General features: G+C 36.6%; 9 protein-coding genes across 9 annotated transcripts; 2 read left to right on the top strand and 7 right to left on the bottom strand. All coding sequences in view use genetic code 12, as the record gives it.

Annotated features, from left to right (window-relative positions):
• Positions 1-135: 135 nt before the first annotated feature.
• Positions 136-865, bottom strand: SPAPADRAFT_60067 (GNAT family N-acetyltransferase; the record flags this gene model as incomplete). Its single annotated transcript, XM_007374162.1, has 1 exon — positions 136-865. The coding sequence occupies one exon, from the start codon at positions 858-860 to the stop codon at positions 396-398; it is 465 nt and encodes a 154-aa protein (XP_007374224.1).
• A 490-nt stretch (positions 866-1,355) lies between these two features.
• SPAPADRAFT_149801 (uncharacterized protein) lies at positions 1,356-3,999 on the top strand (the record flags this gene model as incomplete). Its single annotated transcript, XM_007374163.1, has 1 exon — positions 1,356-3,999. The coding sequence occupies one exon, from the start codon at positions 1,356-1,358 to the stop codon at positions 2,307-2,309; it is 954 nt and encodes a 317-aa protein (XP_007374225.1).
• Positions 2,378-5,143, bottom strand: SPAPADRAFT_136141 (tetratricopeptide repeat-containing protein; the record flags this gene model as incomplete). Its single annotated transcript, XM_007374164.1, has 1 exon — positions 2,378-5,143. One exon carries the CDS (start codon positions 5,141-5,143, stop codon positions 2,378-2,380), a length of 2,766 nt encoding a protein of 921 aa, XP_007374226.1.
• A 200-nt stretch (positions 5,144-5,343) lies between these two features.
• Positions 5,344-8,226, bottom strand: AKL1 (serine/threonine protein kinase; the record flags this gene model as incomplete). The annotated part of the gene is made up of 4 exons (XM_007374165.1): positions 5,344-5,973; positions 6,034-6,317; positions 6,579-6,899; positions 7,098-8,226. The coding sequence occupies 4 exons, from the start codon at positions 8,140-8,142 to the stop codon at positions 5,395-5,397; spliced, it is 2,229 nt and encodes a 742-aa protein (XP_007374227.1).
• Positions 8,227-8,236: 10 nt separating this feature from the next.
• SPAPADRAFT_60069 (origin recognition complex subunit 2) lies at positions 8,237-9,767 on the bottom strand (the record flags this gene model as incomplete). Its single annotated transcript, XM_007374166.1, has 1 exon — positions 8,237-9,767. The coding sequence occupies one exon, from the start codon at positions 9,184-9,186 to the stop codon at positions 8,368-8,370; it is 819 nt and encodes a 272-aa protein (XP_007374228.1).
• An 882-nt stretch (positions 9,768-10,649) lies between these two features.
• RPC11 (DNA-directed RNA polymerase III core subunit) lies at positions 10,650-11,196 on the top strand (the record flags this gene model as incomplete). The annotated part of the gene is made up of 1 exon (XM_007374167.1): positions 10,650-11,196. The coding sequence occupies one exon, from the start codon at positions 10,720-10,722 to the stop codon at positions 11,023-11,025; it is 306 nt and encodes a 101-aa protein (XP_007374229.1).
• Positions 11,197-12,125: 929 nt separating this feature from the next.
• On the bottom strand, positions 12,126-12,888 carry SPAPADRAFT_70717 (N-acetylglucosaminyldiphosphodolichol N-acetylglucosaminyltransferase anchoring subunit; the record flags this gene model as incomplete). The annotated part of the gene is made up of 1 exon (XM_007374168.1): positions 12,126-12,888. The coding sequence occupies one exon, from the start codon at positions 12,886-12,888 to the stop codon at positions 12,199-12,201; it is 690 nt and encodes a 229-aa protein (XP_007374230.1).
• Positions 12,872-14,964, bottom strand: SPAPADRAFT_60073 (uncharacterized protein; the record flags this gene model as incomplete). The annotated part of the gene is made up of 2 exons (XM_007374169.1): positions 12,872-14,324; positions 14,559-14,964. One exon carries the CDS (start codon positions 14,029-14,031, stop codon positions 12,985-12,987), a length of 1,047 nt encoding a protein of 348 aa, XP_007374231.1.
• SPAPADRAFT_49672 (tRNA methylation protein) lies at positions 14,689-18,654 on the bottom strand (the record flags this gene model as incomplete). Its single annotated transcript, XM_007374170.1, has 1 exon — positions 14,689-18,654. The coding sequence occupies one exon, from the start codon at positions 18,652-18,654 to the stop codon at positions 14,689-14,691; it is 3,966 nt and encodes a 1,321-aa protein (XP_007374232.1).
• Positions 18,655-19,038: the final 384 nt, after the last annotated feature.

A 19,038-nucleotide genomic window follows, 5' to 3' on the forward strand; every position in this document is an offset into this window, starting at 1 on the left:
TTTTTTTTTTTCCAATTTTGTTTCTAAAAAAAAAAAAGAAAAAAAAATCGAATAATAAAACGCCTTTTTCTATTTTTGGGATCTATATGCAGGTACATTTCTCAAGCATTATTACTCGATAGGGCAGTGTTTTTGAAGAATCAGTTGTTTATTCAATATATAAACTGGTGGAAATCACTACGAATCAAAAGTAACATAGTTTCTATTTTCAATGAAGTGACAATTATAGTCAGTAATTGAATCAGAAACTGGTGTTGATCAATCAGCCATGAGGCGCAGTATCTTGGAGGTTATTTAGTCGTTGATGCATGGTAGCAACCAATTTATTCGGGGGGTATGCTTTGACGTACTAATTAATCTACAAACTTAATTCTGACATGTATAATATAAAAAGACTATTCTGGTCTGTTATATAACAAAAATCCACTCTTTACACCAACTTTAGTATACAACAATTGTGCACGATGGTTACCAAATTGAGTAGCCCAATAGCAAGCCTTGCAATTCAACCTATCAGTTTCACCATAAATATATTCAATTAATTTCCTTCCAACACCACGTAATCTATTGTCAGCACTTACAAACAAGTCATTCAAATAAAGCGAATTTTCAATTGTCCAGGTGTTTCTATGAGTTAAATAATTGGCGAATCCAATAATGGTCCCGGTTGAATCGTCAATGGCAACCACAGAATATACTGGTTCACTAGGATCAAGAAATCTTCTGAATGTTTCATTAGAGATTTCTGGAGTTATCTTATCAAGTGATTTGTAAAACTCGATATATCCTCCTGGTCCGGTCCAAAGTTCAATCCATCTTTCCTTATCGTTAGCTTCAATTGGCCTTAATATTACTGGCATGTTTGAATTGCTTCGTGAAAGTCAGAAAATTACAGCTTTCCCCTTTGCTATTTATATGCCATATTAATCTTATCTCCGAAGAACTATCATACTTCTGATCTAGGCAATTTCCGCTAAAATGTAAATCTTTTTTTTTATATCTTGTTTTGGTATCTCGAACCGGATCTCTTATCGCATCAAGTTAGACTAAAACTATTCTCCCCGCACAGTTTGTTAGGAATAAGAAAATATCTAGTACGCTAAACAAGTAATACGAAAGATAACTTTCATTACAAAGAAGTATAGAGTAACCCATTCAACGTCACTTGCAAACTGAGTACTGCAAATTGTAAAGAAAATCAGAGGTATAAAATTAATATATTATTTTATTCTATCTGTGTAGATCTTGTCAATTGGTTTTTGTGTTGAGTTCGCAACTTTTGTTGCATATTCAACATTTTTTTTTGCAAAATAAAATTTGCACCCAATTGCACCAACCTCTTCTTCACCACCATCATGATTAGAGGCAAATCAATATCCCTTAAAGTCATTTCAGACAAGCTTATCCAACTAGTACCCGAATTATTATTACTTCAAGTGTTTTATTCCATTTTTAAATTTTACGTTCAGTATTTCACATATTTATACATCAAATTAAACAACTTCCTCGTGACCATCACTAACAGGTTCATTAATAAGCTGATCAGCATCAAATCAAATTTGATTCCCTCATTGACATCAATCTACAAAAGAGAAGGTACTTTATCTGATGTTTGGTTTGCGTGTAATTTAATTACCATTGTTTGTGGAAGCATTTGGTTTTATTTGCAATGGCAAAACAATTACAAAAGATTCTATGCTTATGATATCACTACATGGACGGCCCTAATTGGATACTTTACCACTTCAATATCTCAACTCAATTCCATTTTCAAGAAGTCACAGCCAAAGATGGCATGGTCAAAGCCTAGCAATTCAGTTGTTGCGTTCTTGAAATCAGAAACGACATTCATGTTAATCATTACCGAGCTAATCCTTGAATCCACAACAAATTCATACAAGATAGCTTTCTTGGTATTTCATTCTGTGCTTATGCTATTGGGACTAATAGAATGTTCACACAATAAGGCACCTGTCTCGTTCATAGCTCCTTTAAAAGGACTACTTTTGTTTTCATTTTGCATGGTTGAGATTTTAGTAATGGGTGTATTTTGGCTTGAGACCTTAAAACATGGCTTTGACAAAGCTTTATTGTTCACTGTGTGTTATTCATTAAGATGGGAAGATTCAAGAACGAATCAAATAGCCAAAAATATAAAGTCTTATATTCGTCAACTTCGCCAAAACAAGTTAAATGAAAGTCAGCCATTACAAGCTCCAGTTCCAATTGAGAAATCGGCTATTCAGGAATTCAAAAGATTGACTTCGTTTGGATTTGATACTTTTAGTATTATTAGTGACATTCATTGATGGTTAACGTCTTTATAACCTATCAAGTCTATTTATTTGTATATTTTAACCAATAATCTATTGCTAAATTAATTATTACTTAAATCCTGTTTCATTTCTTGTAATCTATCCCAACCAGGTGAATCTTCCCACATATCCTTACCTTTAGACATCAATGATCTAACCGTAGTTCTTGCCTTATATTTCCAATCCTTACAGACCAAATCATCGGCACCATGTCTACCAGGCAATTCCCCAAGCGATTCATACGCACTAACCAAGTCAGCACATGCATCCACCACTTCATTCCAGACTGATTCATTCGATTCTAATTCAGGATTGTGCATGACAGCACGATATGCTCTTTCGTGACACTCCAAGGCTTCCCATGGACGTCTTCTCCATAATTCAACCCTGGCGACAATTCTCCAACATCTAGCAGATGCAGTGATAACTTTTGGTAAAATATTACAAATTAAATCAATACATGAACTTTGATAATGAGTTAATCTGGCGTTAGGGTCAAATTCAGACGAGACAAGAATTTCCACCAATTTTTCCATGACAGGAATATCGATGGCGGCATCACCTTCACCCTTTTTAATATCAATCATTTCTCGAGCGGCAATCAATACATCGTTCCATTCGTGTAATTTTGCAGCCACTATCATATAATTTTCGTAAATTCTCCATGATTTTCTATTTTCTCCACTACATCTAACTGCACGTTGCAATGCATTAAATGCCGGTTTGGTTTTATCGAGTTTTAATAAAGCACTAGCTAAATTCGACCAAGCGTATGAATTAGTATCGTCCAATGCAACACATCTGGTGAATGCTTCCGACGCTAATTCAAATTGTTGAGATTCTAATCCACAGCATCCATAAAAGAACCAATTTTCATAACTTAATGGGTACGCAGAAAGAGAATCATGCATGTGTTGAATGGACAAATCAATGTTACGGGGAATTCCCGCGCTTGCTGGTGGATCATGGTAGTATTTGGATAATGATGCCTTTGCTTTGGCGTATCTGCCAATCTCCCAAGCCATCAACCATAATTCTGGATCTTGCTTTATATCACCAAGAATTGAGATTGCACGAGCATCATCTGGATGGGTTTTGATTCTTTCAATCAAGATTCTTTCAGCTTCAGCCTCGTTGTTTACAGCAGCATAACATAAAGCAGCTTCAACTGGTAATTGTAATCTTTCATAAATATCAAGAGCGGATTTCAAAATACCAAGAGACATATACTTTTCAGCAAGTTTAACATCCATAGACCATTGGGGTAATAATGGCAATTGATGAATAAATCTTAATCTTTGGGCAGTAATGGCATTTGGATCGTCAGTCATTGCTTCAGGAATCATTTTGGTTTTAATCTTAAGACCAATTTCTTCAATTAACGAAGTCATTTGTAATATACCTCTTTCTACAGTTCTTGATTTTTCAGTTTCTAACAAAGATCTTTCCCAAAGTGCTCGTGAGAAAATCAACCAGTTGACATTGCCTTCAGTAGAATACAATACTCTACTTACCAATGCCATTAATTCTTCTTCAACTAAAGGATCTTTAGCTGGTGACGTTTGTTTCAACACTGTTAATCTTAATAATAATTGCAAGTTGTCAATATTGCTCAAACCAGGTTGGTTGTTTGGATCAAGTGATTTTAAATCGGCAGGAATATCATCCTGTCTAATAGCTATAGGTAATAATTTATCTTCTTGACTTTCTTGCTCTGCGGTATCAAATTTGATTCTTTTTACATCTGGCTCGAGTTTCATTTCTAAATCGTCAAGCGATTCAAATTGTGGTCTTTCTAATAATAAATCAGAATCTAAATTGAAACTCTCTGGTGATTCCTTGGTACTTTCTGTATCGTAAACTGAAGTTCTGTTACTCTTGGCCAATACTAACAATACTGAATTGTGATACTTTTGAAATTTGGTTCTCTTTGCCTTTGCCCCCGATAACAAAAAGTTGAATTCGGAAATTCGTTTGACCTGGGCCAATGGTGATATTGAAGAGTGTTCGGTTTGAGCATGAATGTGAATTCTAGCACGTTCTAACAATAATTCAATTTGTACAAGTCTTTGTAATTCAGGATCGGAGGTACCACTAGGCGCAAGCGCAGTTGCAATTGTATTATGCAATAGTATTCCCGAAACGGTGGAGATTAAACTTGGAGGCTCAGATACTACTGAAAGGTGGACCTGCAATGTTCTTACTTTCCACCAGAAAATTGAAGCATAAACTGCATCATCTTTATGTTGAGCCTGTGTCTCTTGGGTAAAATCGACCAATTTTTCAGTATTTTTAGTGACATCTTTATTAAACAACGATAATTCAAATGGTGTACCCACCAAGTTTTCAAAGATCAACTCTGCTAAAACCAAATATAATGGTTCTTGCATCAAGTCGTAGGCCTGTTGTCCTTCTAAGCTCAAAAGTCTGACTGCATCTGAATGTACCTGTTCGGAACCACCAAACAATTCCTTTTGCACGCTGATTTTAACTGAAGGACCAGTATAATTGGATTGAATGAATAGTTGCAAGAAACAGACAGCTAAAAGGTGTAGTTTAACTTTATCGTTTAACAACTTGTCCAAAGCACCTACATACTCAACCAATACTTCAATTAAACTGGTATTGGGGTATTTGCTTGTTATTTCGGCTAATTCGGGCACACTTAAAAGTTGGTGAAAGAAATAATCATGTTCAAGTAAGTCTGTATAATCTCCGTTTAAGATTTGCAAGATTGCAGAACCAACGCTATCGTCGGCATTGACCTTGAATGATTCAGGTGGTACTAACAAGACCAACTGTGCCAATTGGTTTCTTAATGTATCCATTGTTGGTTGCTTTCTGTGGGTTGATCCAGTGTTGCAAATATAAAAAAAATTTATGAACCTTTTTTTTTCCGTCGATGCTCTTCGAATGTTCTAGACTGACTGCCTATATGCAAACCCATACTCCTATTGTTATGGCAAGATATTTGAGTTATACTTTACACTACGAGAATGCCAGCATGTAACTCCTACTAGTTCACACTAGGTTTCTCTTTTAACGACATTTATAAATATCTATATGCATATTTGTCTAACTAATTTCCTCCAAAGAAAGAAAGTCTCTTTCTTGTTTCACTAACCAAACTCTCAGATCGTTTATGTTCTCCCGATCTCCTAACAAGCTCAGCAGATCTTCTCCCGTGATCACTGGTTTTCCTTGACTTCTTCAACGACTTCCTAATATTCAATCTATTCATATAAGACTCATTGTTCTCGTCATCAGACTCAAAATCAATAATTTCCTCTTGAAAACTTAACCTGGAAGAACTTTGAATTGAATTTATACGCTTCTTAAATTGCGGTTTGGGCTCGCCTGAAACTGCTACTGCGGCAGCAGCTGCGGCACCTGGAAGAGCACCAGCATTCACTTTCTGTTCCTCGATTTCCAAGTCAATCAAGGAAACTTGTGATGGATCGTCATTTGGTTGTTGTTGAGATTGAGTATTCAACAACAGCACTGACGATGAAGAATTGGATGAATTTAAGCCAACTTCCAAATCTATTAAATTTGGCTCAATTATTTCACTGTGAAGTTTACTCTGTGCTACACCTTCTAAAGGGTGATGTTCAGGTATAATGTTTTCTGTAGGCGGGTTTGTAAGGACAGCACTATTCTTTGTAGCAACTAATTCCGTGGCAGTGCTCTCGGATGGTTGTATATTTGCGACATTCACTTTTGAAGGATGCTGTGATGGAATATCACCCACTCTATAATCGCCCCATGGATTTCTACCCGGGGTGGAAATACTTATATCAGATTGTACGCTATCAATTGCTGACATATCAGTTGTGGGGAATGGGAACGGATTGATCCGCTTACTGGATTTCAACAGGATGGGAGATGTAAACTCGGCTGGTTCTGGTGTAGCTTCTTGTTGCATTGGCTTATCTGAAAGATCAAGTAGATCTACATCTAACAGTGGTTTTGCCTTGGCAGGTTCGTCTGGTTTAACTGGTTCTGGCTTTGATGGTTCTAATTGGATATTTTCAACCTTTTCAGTCAACTTTTCAACATCAATGTTACCCTGCTGAGCTGGCTTAGTTTCCTGTTTGGCTGGCGATCCTGAAAAAATATCATCCATTAAACGTTCAGCTTCTTGGTCAATGATAAAATTCAGCTGTTGCTTTTGCCATGCTTCGATACTATGATATTCATTTCGAGCAGTCGGAACATCATCTGAGCTCTTGGAATGTTTCTTACTAATAGCAGGGGAGATACTGAGGGTCGATTTCTTGGGCGAAAGCTCGAGATTTGGACTGGATTCTCCTTTTGTATTACCTGCCTTAATCAAGTCATCAAGAGCAGGATATCTTTGTTCGGCTCCTTCTAATTCAGTTTTATCCAATTCATCCAAGGAAGGATACTTTTCTTCAGCATCTTCCAAATCTTCAATAAAACTTCCATCTAACTCTTCTTCTTCTTCTTCTTCCTCTTTCTCTGGTTGCACCACTTGACTCAAACGGGATCCAGCCAGAGAACTTCTACTTGTTTCTTTCTTGATGGCAGGAATCTCAAGAGTTGCAGATGCTGTTGGGGGTACTGCTGGAACCAAAGTTGCAGGAATAGGCGAGGCTGAAGATGACACACTATTCATACTATGCTGCTTGGACAAACTTCCGTCTGGAACAGGAACTTCAAGCGAGGTTCTCCCTCTAGGTGGTATAGTTGGATTAGGAGTGACTTGAGCTCTCAAGTCCTGAGCAGGTGCAGTCGGAATTGGAGAATTGCCCGCCAAACTGACATTGCTTTGGTTTCTTGAACTGGCAATAAGCTGCTGTTGGTAGTATGCTTGTTTTTGTCTCATGTATTCATTTTGTTTATGTACTTGGAAGTCATGCAATGCCTGGAAATTGTATGGACCCAACTTGTAAATATCTTCCAAGCCTAAACTCTTGAATTCAAATCCCATCATTTTAGAAATCAACATCAACACTTGAACAATGTTTGGTCTGAACATGGGGTTCTCTTGAAGCATAATAATAATCAAATTCTTGAGATCGCCCGAGTAATGTGGCTCCGGTAAAAATTGAAACGAGGCATGAAGAATGGCAATATCACCTTGAGCTTCAAACGGAGTGGTATAGTAACACAATTTATACAAGAAACATCCCAAAGCCCAGATATCTGCTTTTTCATCAATGGGGAATCCTCGATACAAGTCAATCATTTCTGGGGCACGATACTGAGGGGTTGTATGGTAAAGAATATCGTGGCTTATAAAATTGAATTGTTGTTGGTCGTGCGGTGGCATTACTGGACCAGTGGTTGATCCAAAATCACAAAGCTTGAATCGGTGTTTTGAATCAATAAGAACGTTTTCGATCTTGATATCGCGATGGATCAACTTCAATTGGTGCATTCCATAAATACCTTGAGAGATATCCAATATGATATTAAGGATCTCAAACTCCTTCAACTTCGTCTTGATATGAACATTCATGTAATCTAAAAGGGACTTGTTAGGACACAATTCCATCAATACCAACACCTGGTATGTTCCGTCGGGTAATCGCTCAGCATGGGAATCGTAGTACCTGACGATATTTCTAGCGTGACGTAACGTTTTCATGACATCGACTTCTCGGCGCATATTGTTCAATCCACTCTTGTCCTTGAGTATAACCCGCTTCAAACAGGCTATATTTGAATCTTCCTCTATTGGATCAATTGACACCTTGTATATATGAGCGAATCCACCTTCTGATAAGTATTCAATGACTGTGACTTTGTGACTACCCACTTGGAGCTTAGTGCCTTCAGGTAGTTTTGGAAAGTTACCCATTGTATGTGAATGATGTATTACAGATACCTGTGATAAGTTTGAAAATGCTAATTGGTGTATCTATAAAGTGTGGTTTGTAAATATACAATTTTATGTACGTGTGTAATAAGCGGCGATTTCTGGGCCACCGACTTATTACGTCAATGCAGGCAGAAGAAAGAAAAGGAAAAAAAAAAAAAAAAGTAGTCACTTCTCACGTGATTTATGGGCTGAGCCATTTTTTTTTCAGCTATCGGCTGCAAATTCCTGTCGGTATACTTTTTGCATCTCGTCGAAACTAAATGGGATAAATACAATTTCAATCCCAGCCAGGTCTTTCACTAGTTGACACATTTTGTGTTCAATATATTCAGTCAAAAATGTTCGGAACGTTATTTCGTTGGAGGTGATGAATTCATCTAAACATTTATCGTACAAGGATTTCAATTCAACTCCAAACTTCATCGTTCCCTTCAATCCAGCTCTCGATGTCTTCGTAGTGGCTATCTTCTTCATATTCTCAAGCTGGGTTTCGAGTAATATTCGGTATAAGTTTCTATGATTATCGGTAAGTGATCTCAACACGAATTTCGCACCACTGTTGCCAACAAACTTCTTGGACTTACCAAGGTTTAACACGTCTCTAAATGACAGTTCGTTTATATAACTAGAATAGGTCGTTAGGTCGTGCCATATAAAGTTAAAGTTCTTCATTTTAAACAGATCCCATAAAAGCGGAGCATTGATGTTATCGGTGGATGAAATCAACCATAATTCAGGTATTGAACTGAGCAATGACAAATACCCTTGGATTTTATCGTCTCTAAACGTCTCTCCGTCTAAATTATGAATAATTAAAATAAGTTCCGGCATGATAAAGCTGGTGGTTTTCTCCTTGCGTCGCTCATTCATATGATTGACTATGAACGGAATTGTTTCTGAAATATGCTGGGGAAGTTTAATTCCTTCTTGAGCTCTAAGTTCGCTCGGAATAAGACATGATGCAATTTCCAACGCTAATTTCTTGAATTTCAATGTTGGGTTGTATCCATTAACCACCAACATCTTAGGAACTGGGTGCTCGGAGATAACGTTCTTCAACCACGTCCCCAAATATTCTTGAGCGAAATCATTAATTAAATCAATTTTTGACCCAATCCCATAAAAATTGATGTTGAACCCCTGGGATAGTTGAAAACACCACTGGTTATGCAAGTATTTGTGTAAAGAATGTAGTATGCCCTTACGGTCCTGAGAAAGCGAGTCTGACAATTTAATGTATGAATTAAATTCCTGATAATCTAACTGTGGAGCAAGGTCAGCTAAAGATTTCCCAGCCCCGTTCACTCTAACACTGTGTTGTTCAAAGTATCCTTCGGCACCTTCTAAAAACAAAGCCCGGTCATCTAAAAATCTCCCCGATTTACCCTTGGTTATGTCAACACCATTGAAGTGTTTGTCGAGGTATTCCTGGTCGATTATATTACCTTCTGCGTCTTGCTTAGGAATTGGCAAAGGTTCAAATGTGTATTGGTGTTCGGCATCTACATTCGATTCAGTTTCAGCAATCCCGCTGATTATCGGGATTGAACTCCGTTCCATGTTCTTGTCAAATACTGAGTTGACAAAACTGTTGGAACTCTTTGTTTTTTTGGTAGCCTTCACTGGGCTCAGACTTCTGCTTGTTTTCCTGTCCAGGTAAAGTAATTCGTCGTCTTGCTGGAAAATACTCTTGATTTTACCAATAACCCCCTCTGACTTTGTAGGTCTACCTGCTTTACGAGGTGATCTGTTTGTTGGCTTTTGTTCTGCTCTTTGTTTACGACGCTCACTAGGGGTACGACGCACAGTTGCCTTTGACGGAGTTGTAGGAGCAGTGCTCATCTCAAGGTCGTTATCCGAGCTATCATCAAACTCTTCACTTGATATTTCGTCTACTTCGTCATCTTCATCTTCATTTTCAACTTCAAACACCTCTTCATCGTCATTTTCATCATCAGACACGTATTTCTTTTGAGGTTTCCTTCTAGTGCGCCTGGCTTCAGTTAAATCCTCTTCCAATTCCACATCACTTCCGTAATTCCGATCATCATCAACGTCTTCCCCGCGGGATTCTTTAATGATTCGCTCAGCTACTTTTTCCTCCTGTTCATCTTCGCTGTCAAGATATGCCAGCACCATCCTAGTAAATAATCGAGAATGACCCTTGGCACTCTTCCTAGCTATGTTGTCGTACTCCACTGGTGTTCTTTTCTTGGGCGATCTTAACCCAGCACGACCAGGCGTGGGACTCCTCATTGGACTCAAACCATAAGGATTTAATTTATTCCCATTTTTTCTGGGAGATATCAGACCTTCATCCTCATTGAGTTGGATCATGTTGTTGCTGTGTTGTTGAGGGGAGACAGTGTTGACTTACAGCCAAAACACAAGAATTAATTTCGCGCGACGAAATTTCCGTTTTGGATTCAAGCTGAAAAATTAGAGATGGCATAAACTGACTTCCTAGATCTGGTGTTATTTTTACCAACTACGTTCTAACCATATACACACACACACAAACCAGACATGTTGACATTCTGTCCAAACTGCTCAAACATGCTACTTATAGCACCGGGAGACGACGGTTGTAACAAGTTCTACTGTTCCACTTGTCCCTACGAATTCAAAATCAATGGATTACAAATGTATGAACGAAAGAAATTATCTCGAAAGGAAGTCGATGATGTTCTAGGTGGTGAAGGAACCTGGGATGATGTTGATCAAACTGCTGCTCAATGTCCTATTGATTCTTGTGGTGGTATGAAGGCTTATTTCTTCCAATTACAAATTAGATCGGCCGATGAACCAATGACTACATTCTATAAATGTGTTAAATGTGGTCACAGATGGAAGGAAAATTAGAGAAAAGTTTTTGTTATTGTTGTATATTAGTGTGTATATTATTTATTTATAGACTTTTGGTTGTTTTTAGTCAAAGATTTCAAGGTGAATTTACACCAATCTCGTCTGTCTTTCTGTAGACTTTTCTTTACCTCTTAGACTCTCTCAGTATTTAAAAATAGAGCGACAGATATACTAAGCTTGGAACATGATAAGCTTCCTTCTGTAGATGAATTCTCTATCGAGTTGAAACTAGAGTGGAAAATATCTGGAACCATGGAACTTGGTTCATCTTTTTTATCCGACAAGACTGTGTCAGCAGTGCAGTCATGACTGCTTTCAAAATAAGAACCACTGATAATACTATTAGAATGTTCTTCACTTCCTATCTCATACAACTGTCATTCCCTTAATTCTTGCTGATACTTTATAATTCTCTTGTATTTCTTCTTTCTCTGGCTACAATTATTCCTTGCAAACAAAATCCCAGTAGCCATACATCATGTGCACTATGGTTTCTTGTTTTTGCACAAACGGATCGGTTGCAATTAGCTTCACCTTCCCCTTGAATAGAATTTCTTGTTGCATATCATTCACAACATTAACTTCCTCAACACACTGTGAGAACGACCAATGATCAATTGAACAAACTGGTCTTTACATAACTTCTTTTATAGGATTTCCTTATAATTTAAATAGTTTTATATCAAATTTGTGATTGAGTTTTGTATTGTCACAATAATTTCCAGATATTTATCCCATTATGAACCCGTTCAACCATATTTGTCGTGATTCAATGCATAGATGTACCAGATTCGGTTTTAATAAGTTAATCAAATGTATACTTTCTTCATACGATGAATGTGGTGAAAATAGTAGTTATATATTAGCTTGTAGTGGTTTTATCCCTTGATTGGCCAAAAGCTAAGTTCTTCCTTCGAATTCATGAAGCTTTTGTCTTGTTGTTGTCTCCTGTAAAAGTCTTGATTCACTTTTGTTGACTTCCTCGATAGGTTTAAGAAGACAAGAGACAGTAAAATCAATAATATGGAAGGTAGTCACATGCCTGATTGTTATCACCATGGTCTTTTTTGGTAACCTCTAGGGGTAATTCTTTACGCGCACTAAAAATCACCCTTCCCTTCCCCACCTTAAACCACCCCTCCCCTCCGCAAAAAAATGAAGAACCCCCCTCTAAATCAAAATCCCATAACATTCTGCCCGCTTGTATTTATAAAACAAGGGCTGCCATTGAACAATGAATCGATCACATATAGGTAACAATAATAACCCACTGAGACTCAACTTGTTCACCCTGGCCAAACTCTCAATGTAGATTATCTTGGTATTACATAATCCTAAGAATTTCAACGCAAATAAAATGTAGGCAATTGGAACACTTGTTCCTGGACCATTCAAAAGTAACACGGATGGTTTCTGTCTAAGTGTCAATAAACTTAATCCTGACACTATAAATGAATTTAATGTGCTAATAATTGACAGTAAGATTGGTTCGCCAACTTTTCTTGCTCTAGGAATACATAAATATTTAGTCGGGAAATTGTTGTTGTTTTCTTCTTCGTATCGCCTAGCTTTCAAAATTGATGTGCTATCTCCAGAAGAATAAACCCAAGTTCTGGATAATTTCGATAAGTTAAGTTTAGAAACAATTCTCATCATTTCTCCAGTATGTCCACCTGATCCTAATAATATCATTATATTGGAACCGACGATGTCATTAGGTAAATCGGTTAGTTTAAGTTCTTTTGTGGCCAATGGCAGCAGTCTCAATCCGGGAAGTATCCAAATTAACCTAAGTAAGAGAAGAAGAATCGGAAATAGGATTAGACCTATAGTCACACATATTAGTGATTCAAAATCCATTATTGTTGTATCTAATGCTGCTACAAAAGAGAAACTGTTGTCTTAGTTGATAATTATACATAGGAGGAAAAAAAAAATCCTGGAACGTTGAGAAAATCAGATCTCAAAATCGTCTTTCAACGCCTTATATTTTACCTGCAGGGGCTTATTGCGTTTAGATGAGGACTTATCACTGTGCGACAGCGATTTGGTATTGCTCTTACTAGAACTTGTTGTGGCCTTTGTCCTTGCAAAATCCCTATCCTTTTCGGCTAGCTGCTTCATTACTTTCGCCACTACCAAACTGATTTGTTTGTTTTCATGGCTGGTTTTTGCCAATGGTTTCTGTTTACCCCAACACACCCTCATAGGATTACCTTCTAGTACTAACAATCCTGCTGTTTTCTTGTTCTTATTCAACCCATTCTCATCGATTGATTTCGCAAATGCTTCTGCTGATTCTCGCTTTTCAAACAGTATGAATCCACATCGACTGTCATGATTGAGGACAATCCCCTTCACTTTTCCATACTCTTCAGAAGCTTTTGCTACTAAATACTGAGGGAGATCTTTAGGGAATCCAAATATGAAAAATGTAGTGATATCTTGGTGTTTGTCTGATTCTAACAGATTTCCAAATGGCAATTTCTTTGAAAGTTTGGAGACATTGGCTGGATCAGCCACTTCGGGGTTGGTATTTGGTCCTTCGATGGCTTTGGGTGTTGAATTAAGTTTTTGTGCGAGTTTCATTAAAATATCTCTGGCTTTAGTTTGATTGTCGTCCTCGCCCGTTTTGCCTTGTTTACTAAATGATTCTTGTAATTTGTCAGCCATAATTGCCTTCACTTCACGATTAGTCAGGGACTTCAATACAGACAATGGTTCAAGCCCAGCTAACTTCAATGCAGTATCCCTTAGCTCAGTGGGTATGCCATAGTTGATATCTAGCATACATGATTGACAACAGTTTTTGGCTCGGGCACAAGTCAAACATATCAAGGTTTTATTCAATTTATTTGATGCTGATCGATTACCCCATCGGTAAACTGTGAAAGGTCGAGTGCACTGTTTACATTCAGCTCCATTATCCTGTTTGATCATTCGAATGTGCTTGTCGTTGCCTAAACATGTTGGGCATACGGAGAATGACTCTTCTTCGCTCATGGTTGTTTTAGTGGCGCGATCTATTAAGTAGAGTAAAAATGTTTTTGTTGTCTTTGAGTAGTAGAAAAAAAATCTAGAGATGAGCATCGACAAAGGTCTTTAGATGGAGATTTTAAGGCGATACAGGTGAGCCAACTACATAGACTTGCCGCGTGTTAATCAGGCGTTGTCTGAGTACACAACTGGCCACATTAATAAACTTTGCTTCCCACTATAGACTATGGAAGACTGATCACTAACATCATGACCCATAGGTAGAATTACAAAAAAAAAAACAAGATGGATTGCAAACACTATTCGACTGTTAGTAAAGGTCTTACTTATATCAAATATTAATTGTAAAAAAAAAGGAGTAAACCTATTTATTTTTAATCAGGGTTAAAAAGCTCTGAAATTATGTTTGTTCCTCATGGTTATTCAGCTGAAGAAATTCGTTGTAGTTAATATAATTATTCATCATCTAAAAATAAACAGGTTCACATTTCCTTTCTTTCCAATTAATTCAGTGACTATATCATATAACATACATTTTATAGGTATTGAATTAACTCGTACTTAAGAAAAAGCTGGTTGTTCTGACAAGTAAGAAAATTTTTTTCCTTCACTTAACTTGGCTATTTTTATGTTGATGCTATAAAAGGTTACCCGCATTTGTTCCTATTCAGGTTTATTTGCAACCATGAGCAACTCAACAGCATGTCTTAATTCCTTGTTGTCTTTAACCAGCAAGAGCAATTTTGCATTGGCAATTGTTCTGAACTCGGCTTCATGTAAAACATAGTCATACATCCAATAATTATCACCATATAATGCCTTCAATTCATGAACAAATTCAATATCTGCATTGACTTTGCTGGCAAATTTTTCCAATTGTTGTTTGTCAAAAACCATCGGAAACTTGCTTATATTTGAAATGAGCTCTAATTCATTCTTGTGCAATGAATCCTTTTCATGAGCATATAATGAGAACTTCTTCTTTTTCTCAACAATAGCTCGTAACGCATCTTGGTCAAGTGTGTTCCTCATAAACATATTGAAAGTAGCCTGGGAGTAGTGCTTGTCAGGAATAATCACACTAGCAACCAAAGGTAAATATTGAGACATGAAATAAGAATCAGGTACGGATTTCCTACCGCATAATTTTGATAAACAGTTTGTTGATAATGTTCTAATGTCTTCATCATCATCACAAATACCATGTTCGAAAAGAAGCAACAAACAGCTATAATATAAATTACCTCTATCTCCACTGGAACTTATGTAGGAAACCATAGCATTATTTGCACTTTTCCTACAATCCAACAGGTTTTCCTCTTTTGAAAGATTTGTACATAATTCTAAGAACTCACCGCAAAATGTACTTTCCTCTTGAATACAACTTCCAAGACATTCCAATGCCGAGAATCTTACACTTTCGTTGATGTTGCATAAAAATGACGATAGCACGGTAATCTTATCTTGAGCTCTATCTTTATTGATCTTTGAATACAATCTCAATGCTCTTGACAAGACATAAGAAAACTCTTCCTGTAAGATTAAATCCCAGATAATATCTGCTATGTCAACTTTCACACCATCTTGCTCAATATACTCTAGTACTGCAACACGTACATTAAAAAATCTCGACTGCAAAGATAGTTGTACATGGTGTGTTATTTCTTTGGTATCAACATATTGTTGCAACAAAAATGTCGCAAGGGTGTTTAAAAGTAGTTGCAATCCTCCATCCAAGCGATCTTCGGAACTGGTTATCCTTTTGTTGAAGAAACTTTTTAAAATTATGAGATTCTCGCAATCTATTTTCACACGTAGTTTGGCAAGAATATTAATTAATGCATTTATGACCACATAAGGTTGGTTAGTAACGAAATTGGGTAAAATTTGTTGCAATTTTGTGGCTATGTTATTACTGATTTTCAGAGTTCCATATAGCAAACAAAGAAAGAATCCATGAATCAAATTGGATCCTTTGGGAAGTTCTTCCAATATTCGCTCCGCAAAACCACATAACTCTTCCTCGCTGAAAATATTTTCCAAAGCACGGGCTGCTAATTCTCTGATCTTCCATGCTGGCTCACCTAAGCATGGTTTCAATAACTTAATGAATTCAGTCGATTCCGTATCATTAAAGTCTAACTGGGCCAATATCATCATAATCGGAAATATTGATTGGTTGCTTACTTGATTCTTTCTAAACTTTCGTAAATAACTCAAAAGTACATTCTTCAATTTAGGAAATCTGGAAAAGAATAGTTTTGCCGAATATTTGTCAATGTTCCCAAAAATTCTTTGTTTAATACTTCCAAATAGCATCACAGCACAATTCCTAATGGACCAATTGCTCGATGAGAAGTTATCCAAACAAAGTATAAGTGAATCTTGAATGAATCTGACACTCTCATTTGCCAAGGTACTCTCGGTAAATATCTGCTTAAGGGTATTGTAAGCGTGAACTTGTGGCAAATCTTGTTTAGTTTGCAATTTTTCATCACATGATTCATTTGCAATTTGTAAAAGTTGGATGAAGGAGTATTCAATAATGGTTAGATCCTGTTTGCTGGCAATCAAAATACCTGTTATCAAATAAGGTATTCCTCCTGATCTACGTGATATCAATTGGGTTGTGGATTGAATCAATTGTAAGTTATTATCGAGCCATACTCTGGGCAAATTTTGGAGGTCGCTATTCAAGCAAAGTTGGCATAGTCTAATGAATGAAGGATATATTGAAGTAAATGCTCCCTTATGCTTAATTGAACTTAATTGATCCATAACTAGTTCAGAACACTGTGATATTGTGTCTGTTCCTATAGTATCTGCATATTTTCCTAAAATTGTAATCATTAACTCATTTGAATATTTTACTAATTTCCAGGAATAATTCCTCTTAATAGCACCTTGATCAATGACATCTATTCCTTCCTCGTCTCCTTCCTCTTCATCCTCATATCCGGTTGCTTCTTGTGACAATGTTATTCTTTGTTTATCCCAAACCTGGATAACTTTCTGGAGAAGTTCTTGACAAACTGCTATAGGGATGTCTACACTAGTAACGATCAAGTTCAATGCAGCAAAATGGCCATGGATATAAGTTTCATCTAAATCAATCATCTTGATTAGCTTGTTGAGTAAATCTGATAGTTTCTCCTTTTCATTCTGAAAATAATATATGCTTAAAAATTGTAGTGCCTTAGCTCCCCCTTCACTTACTCTTCCTGTTAAACTTGCAAGTAATGATAATGAATAAGATACTAGTTCCAGTTCTTCATTTTTAAGAAATTTAGACAAATGAGTTGGGTTACAATGAGTTAACAACTCCAAACTTGAATTTCTGACAGCCTTAAAATCAGAAAACAATAACTTGATTAATAGTTTGATTAGTGGTGAAATCTCAAAAATATCAACTGGTAACTTTTCGCAGATATATCCTAAGATTCCAATGGAGCCCATTGTTTGTTGGAAGTTACTTCCTGGTTGTAAATAGTTTTGTAATAAAATTAATAGCCATGAGATGAATTCTTCAGCATGCTGGATTGAATCTGTGCTGTTTTTCTCCCCCAAACTTGTTTTAAGTCTTCCTGTTATAAATCTATAGAAAATGCTCATAAATTTGTCTTGATTTTCAGAATCGTTCAAGTTTATTTCAATAACGTAATTCGTCTTTATTAAGTCGAATGTTGACTTGGAGATAGCAATATTGTTTAAACGTCGGAAATCTACTCCTAAGATTAATTGAAGTGAGTTCAATCTTAGTTGTGGATCCACGCTAACTAAACAGTTTGTTAAAATATCGGAATCCATAACTTTCTCTAAATCTTCATCAATAACTTCTAACTTGTGTCCCATATTCAAAAGACTCAACAATATTTCAAGATCATTGGCATAGTCATTAACCAAAAATTTGAAACATCCACTGTCTTTCTTTACTAAATTTGGTAGTAAATACGTGATGACATATCTTCTCTTTGTAGTGTTGGTTAACCCGATTCGGACTAAATCTTTCCAAACTAGGTACCATTGTTGTGGGTCCTCTGGATACAATCCATCATATATCACATGTATGGTTTTACTAATCGCATTGGCGACTTTATCGTCGAATAATAAGATGCTATCTATAGGGTATTCAGGATATCGATTGTAAAAATATTGTTTATCTTGAATTTTCTTGAGTAGTAGTTCCAACAATAAGTACAAGTTTTTGGAGAGGGACCCAGATTTTGCCATTATTGTGTCAATCCAATGCGGTATTTCTGATTCTGCTTGTTTAAACATTAACAATTTCAGCAACAATGACTGTAATGAGTTTTGCAATGGAGGAAAAGGGTGATTGATAAACTGAAAGATGTAGTCAAATATCAAGTTGGAATCCTGGAATCGATCTGTGGCCAATGCATTCAATCTCAACAAACAAATTGATAACACATCATTCAATAATACAACATACTTATCATCATCAGCTCCTTTAGTCTTTATGATTTGTAATTGGGATATTAATCGACTGTAGTATTCATCTATTTGAGTTTGATTTGGTGGCTTGGTTTTGATTAAGTCTTGCTTCATTTGCTGAAGTTGGGTTGTTTCAATAAATGATGCATCATTAAGTGATGATGCGGACATGCTCATTATGTACAAGGTGGAAAAACTGGAGATCCCAATGGAGATTTTGCAAAAAGAATATGGAGAAACTAATTGTTTTAGTTAGCAGCCATCAGATTCTACAAAAATACTGAAAAAAAAAATTGATGGATTTTATCACGTGATTGTGTTTCAATTTGGTAGCGTTTCGAGATGCATTTAGCTTGTTCTATCCTTGTTGAAACATACCTGGACTATGTTAGAAACTTGTCAGGGGTCCTGATAAGTCTTGGAATTTCTCTATATCGGTTAACCACTTTCGGTTAAAGTCTTAACCATGGAAGTAATGGACCTGCACACAAGGTTCATCCCAAGGACCAAAACAATGAGATTGTTTTTATTGTAATAGTCTCCTGCTATCAGTTGCGATAA

The sequence above is a fragment of the Spathaspora passalidarum genome, assembly GCF_000223485.1.
Source record: "Spathaspora passalidarum NRRL Y-27907 unplaced genomic scaffold SPAPAscaffold_3, whole genome shotgun sequence".
NCBI classification, from domain to species: Eukaryota; Fungi; Ascomycota; class Pichiomycetes; order Serinales; family Debaryomycetaceae; genus Spathaspora; species Spathaspora passalidarum.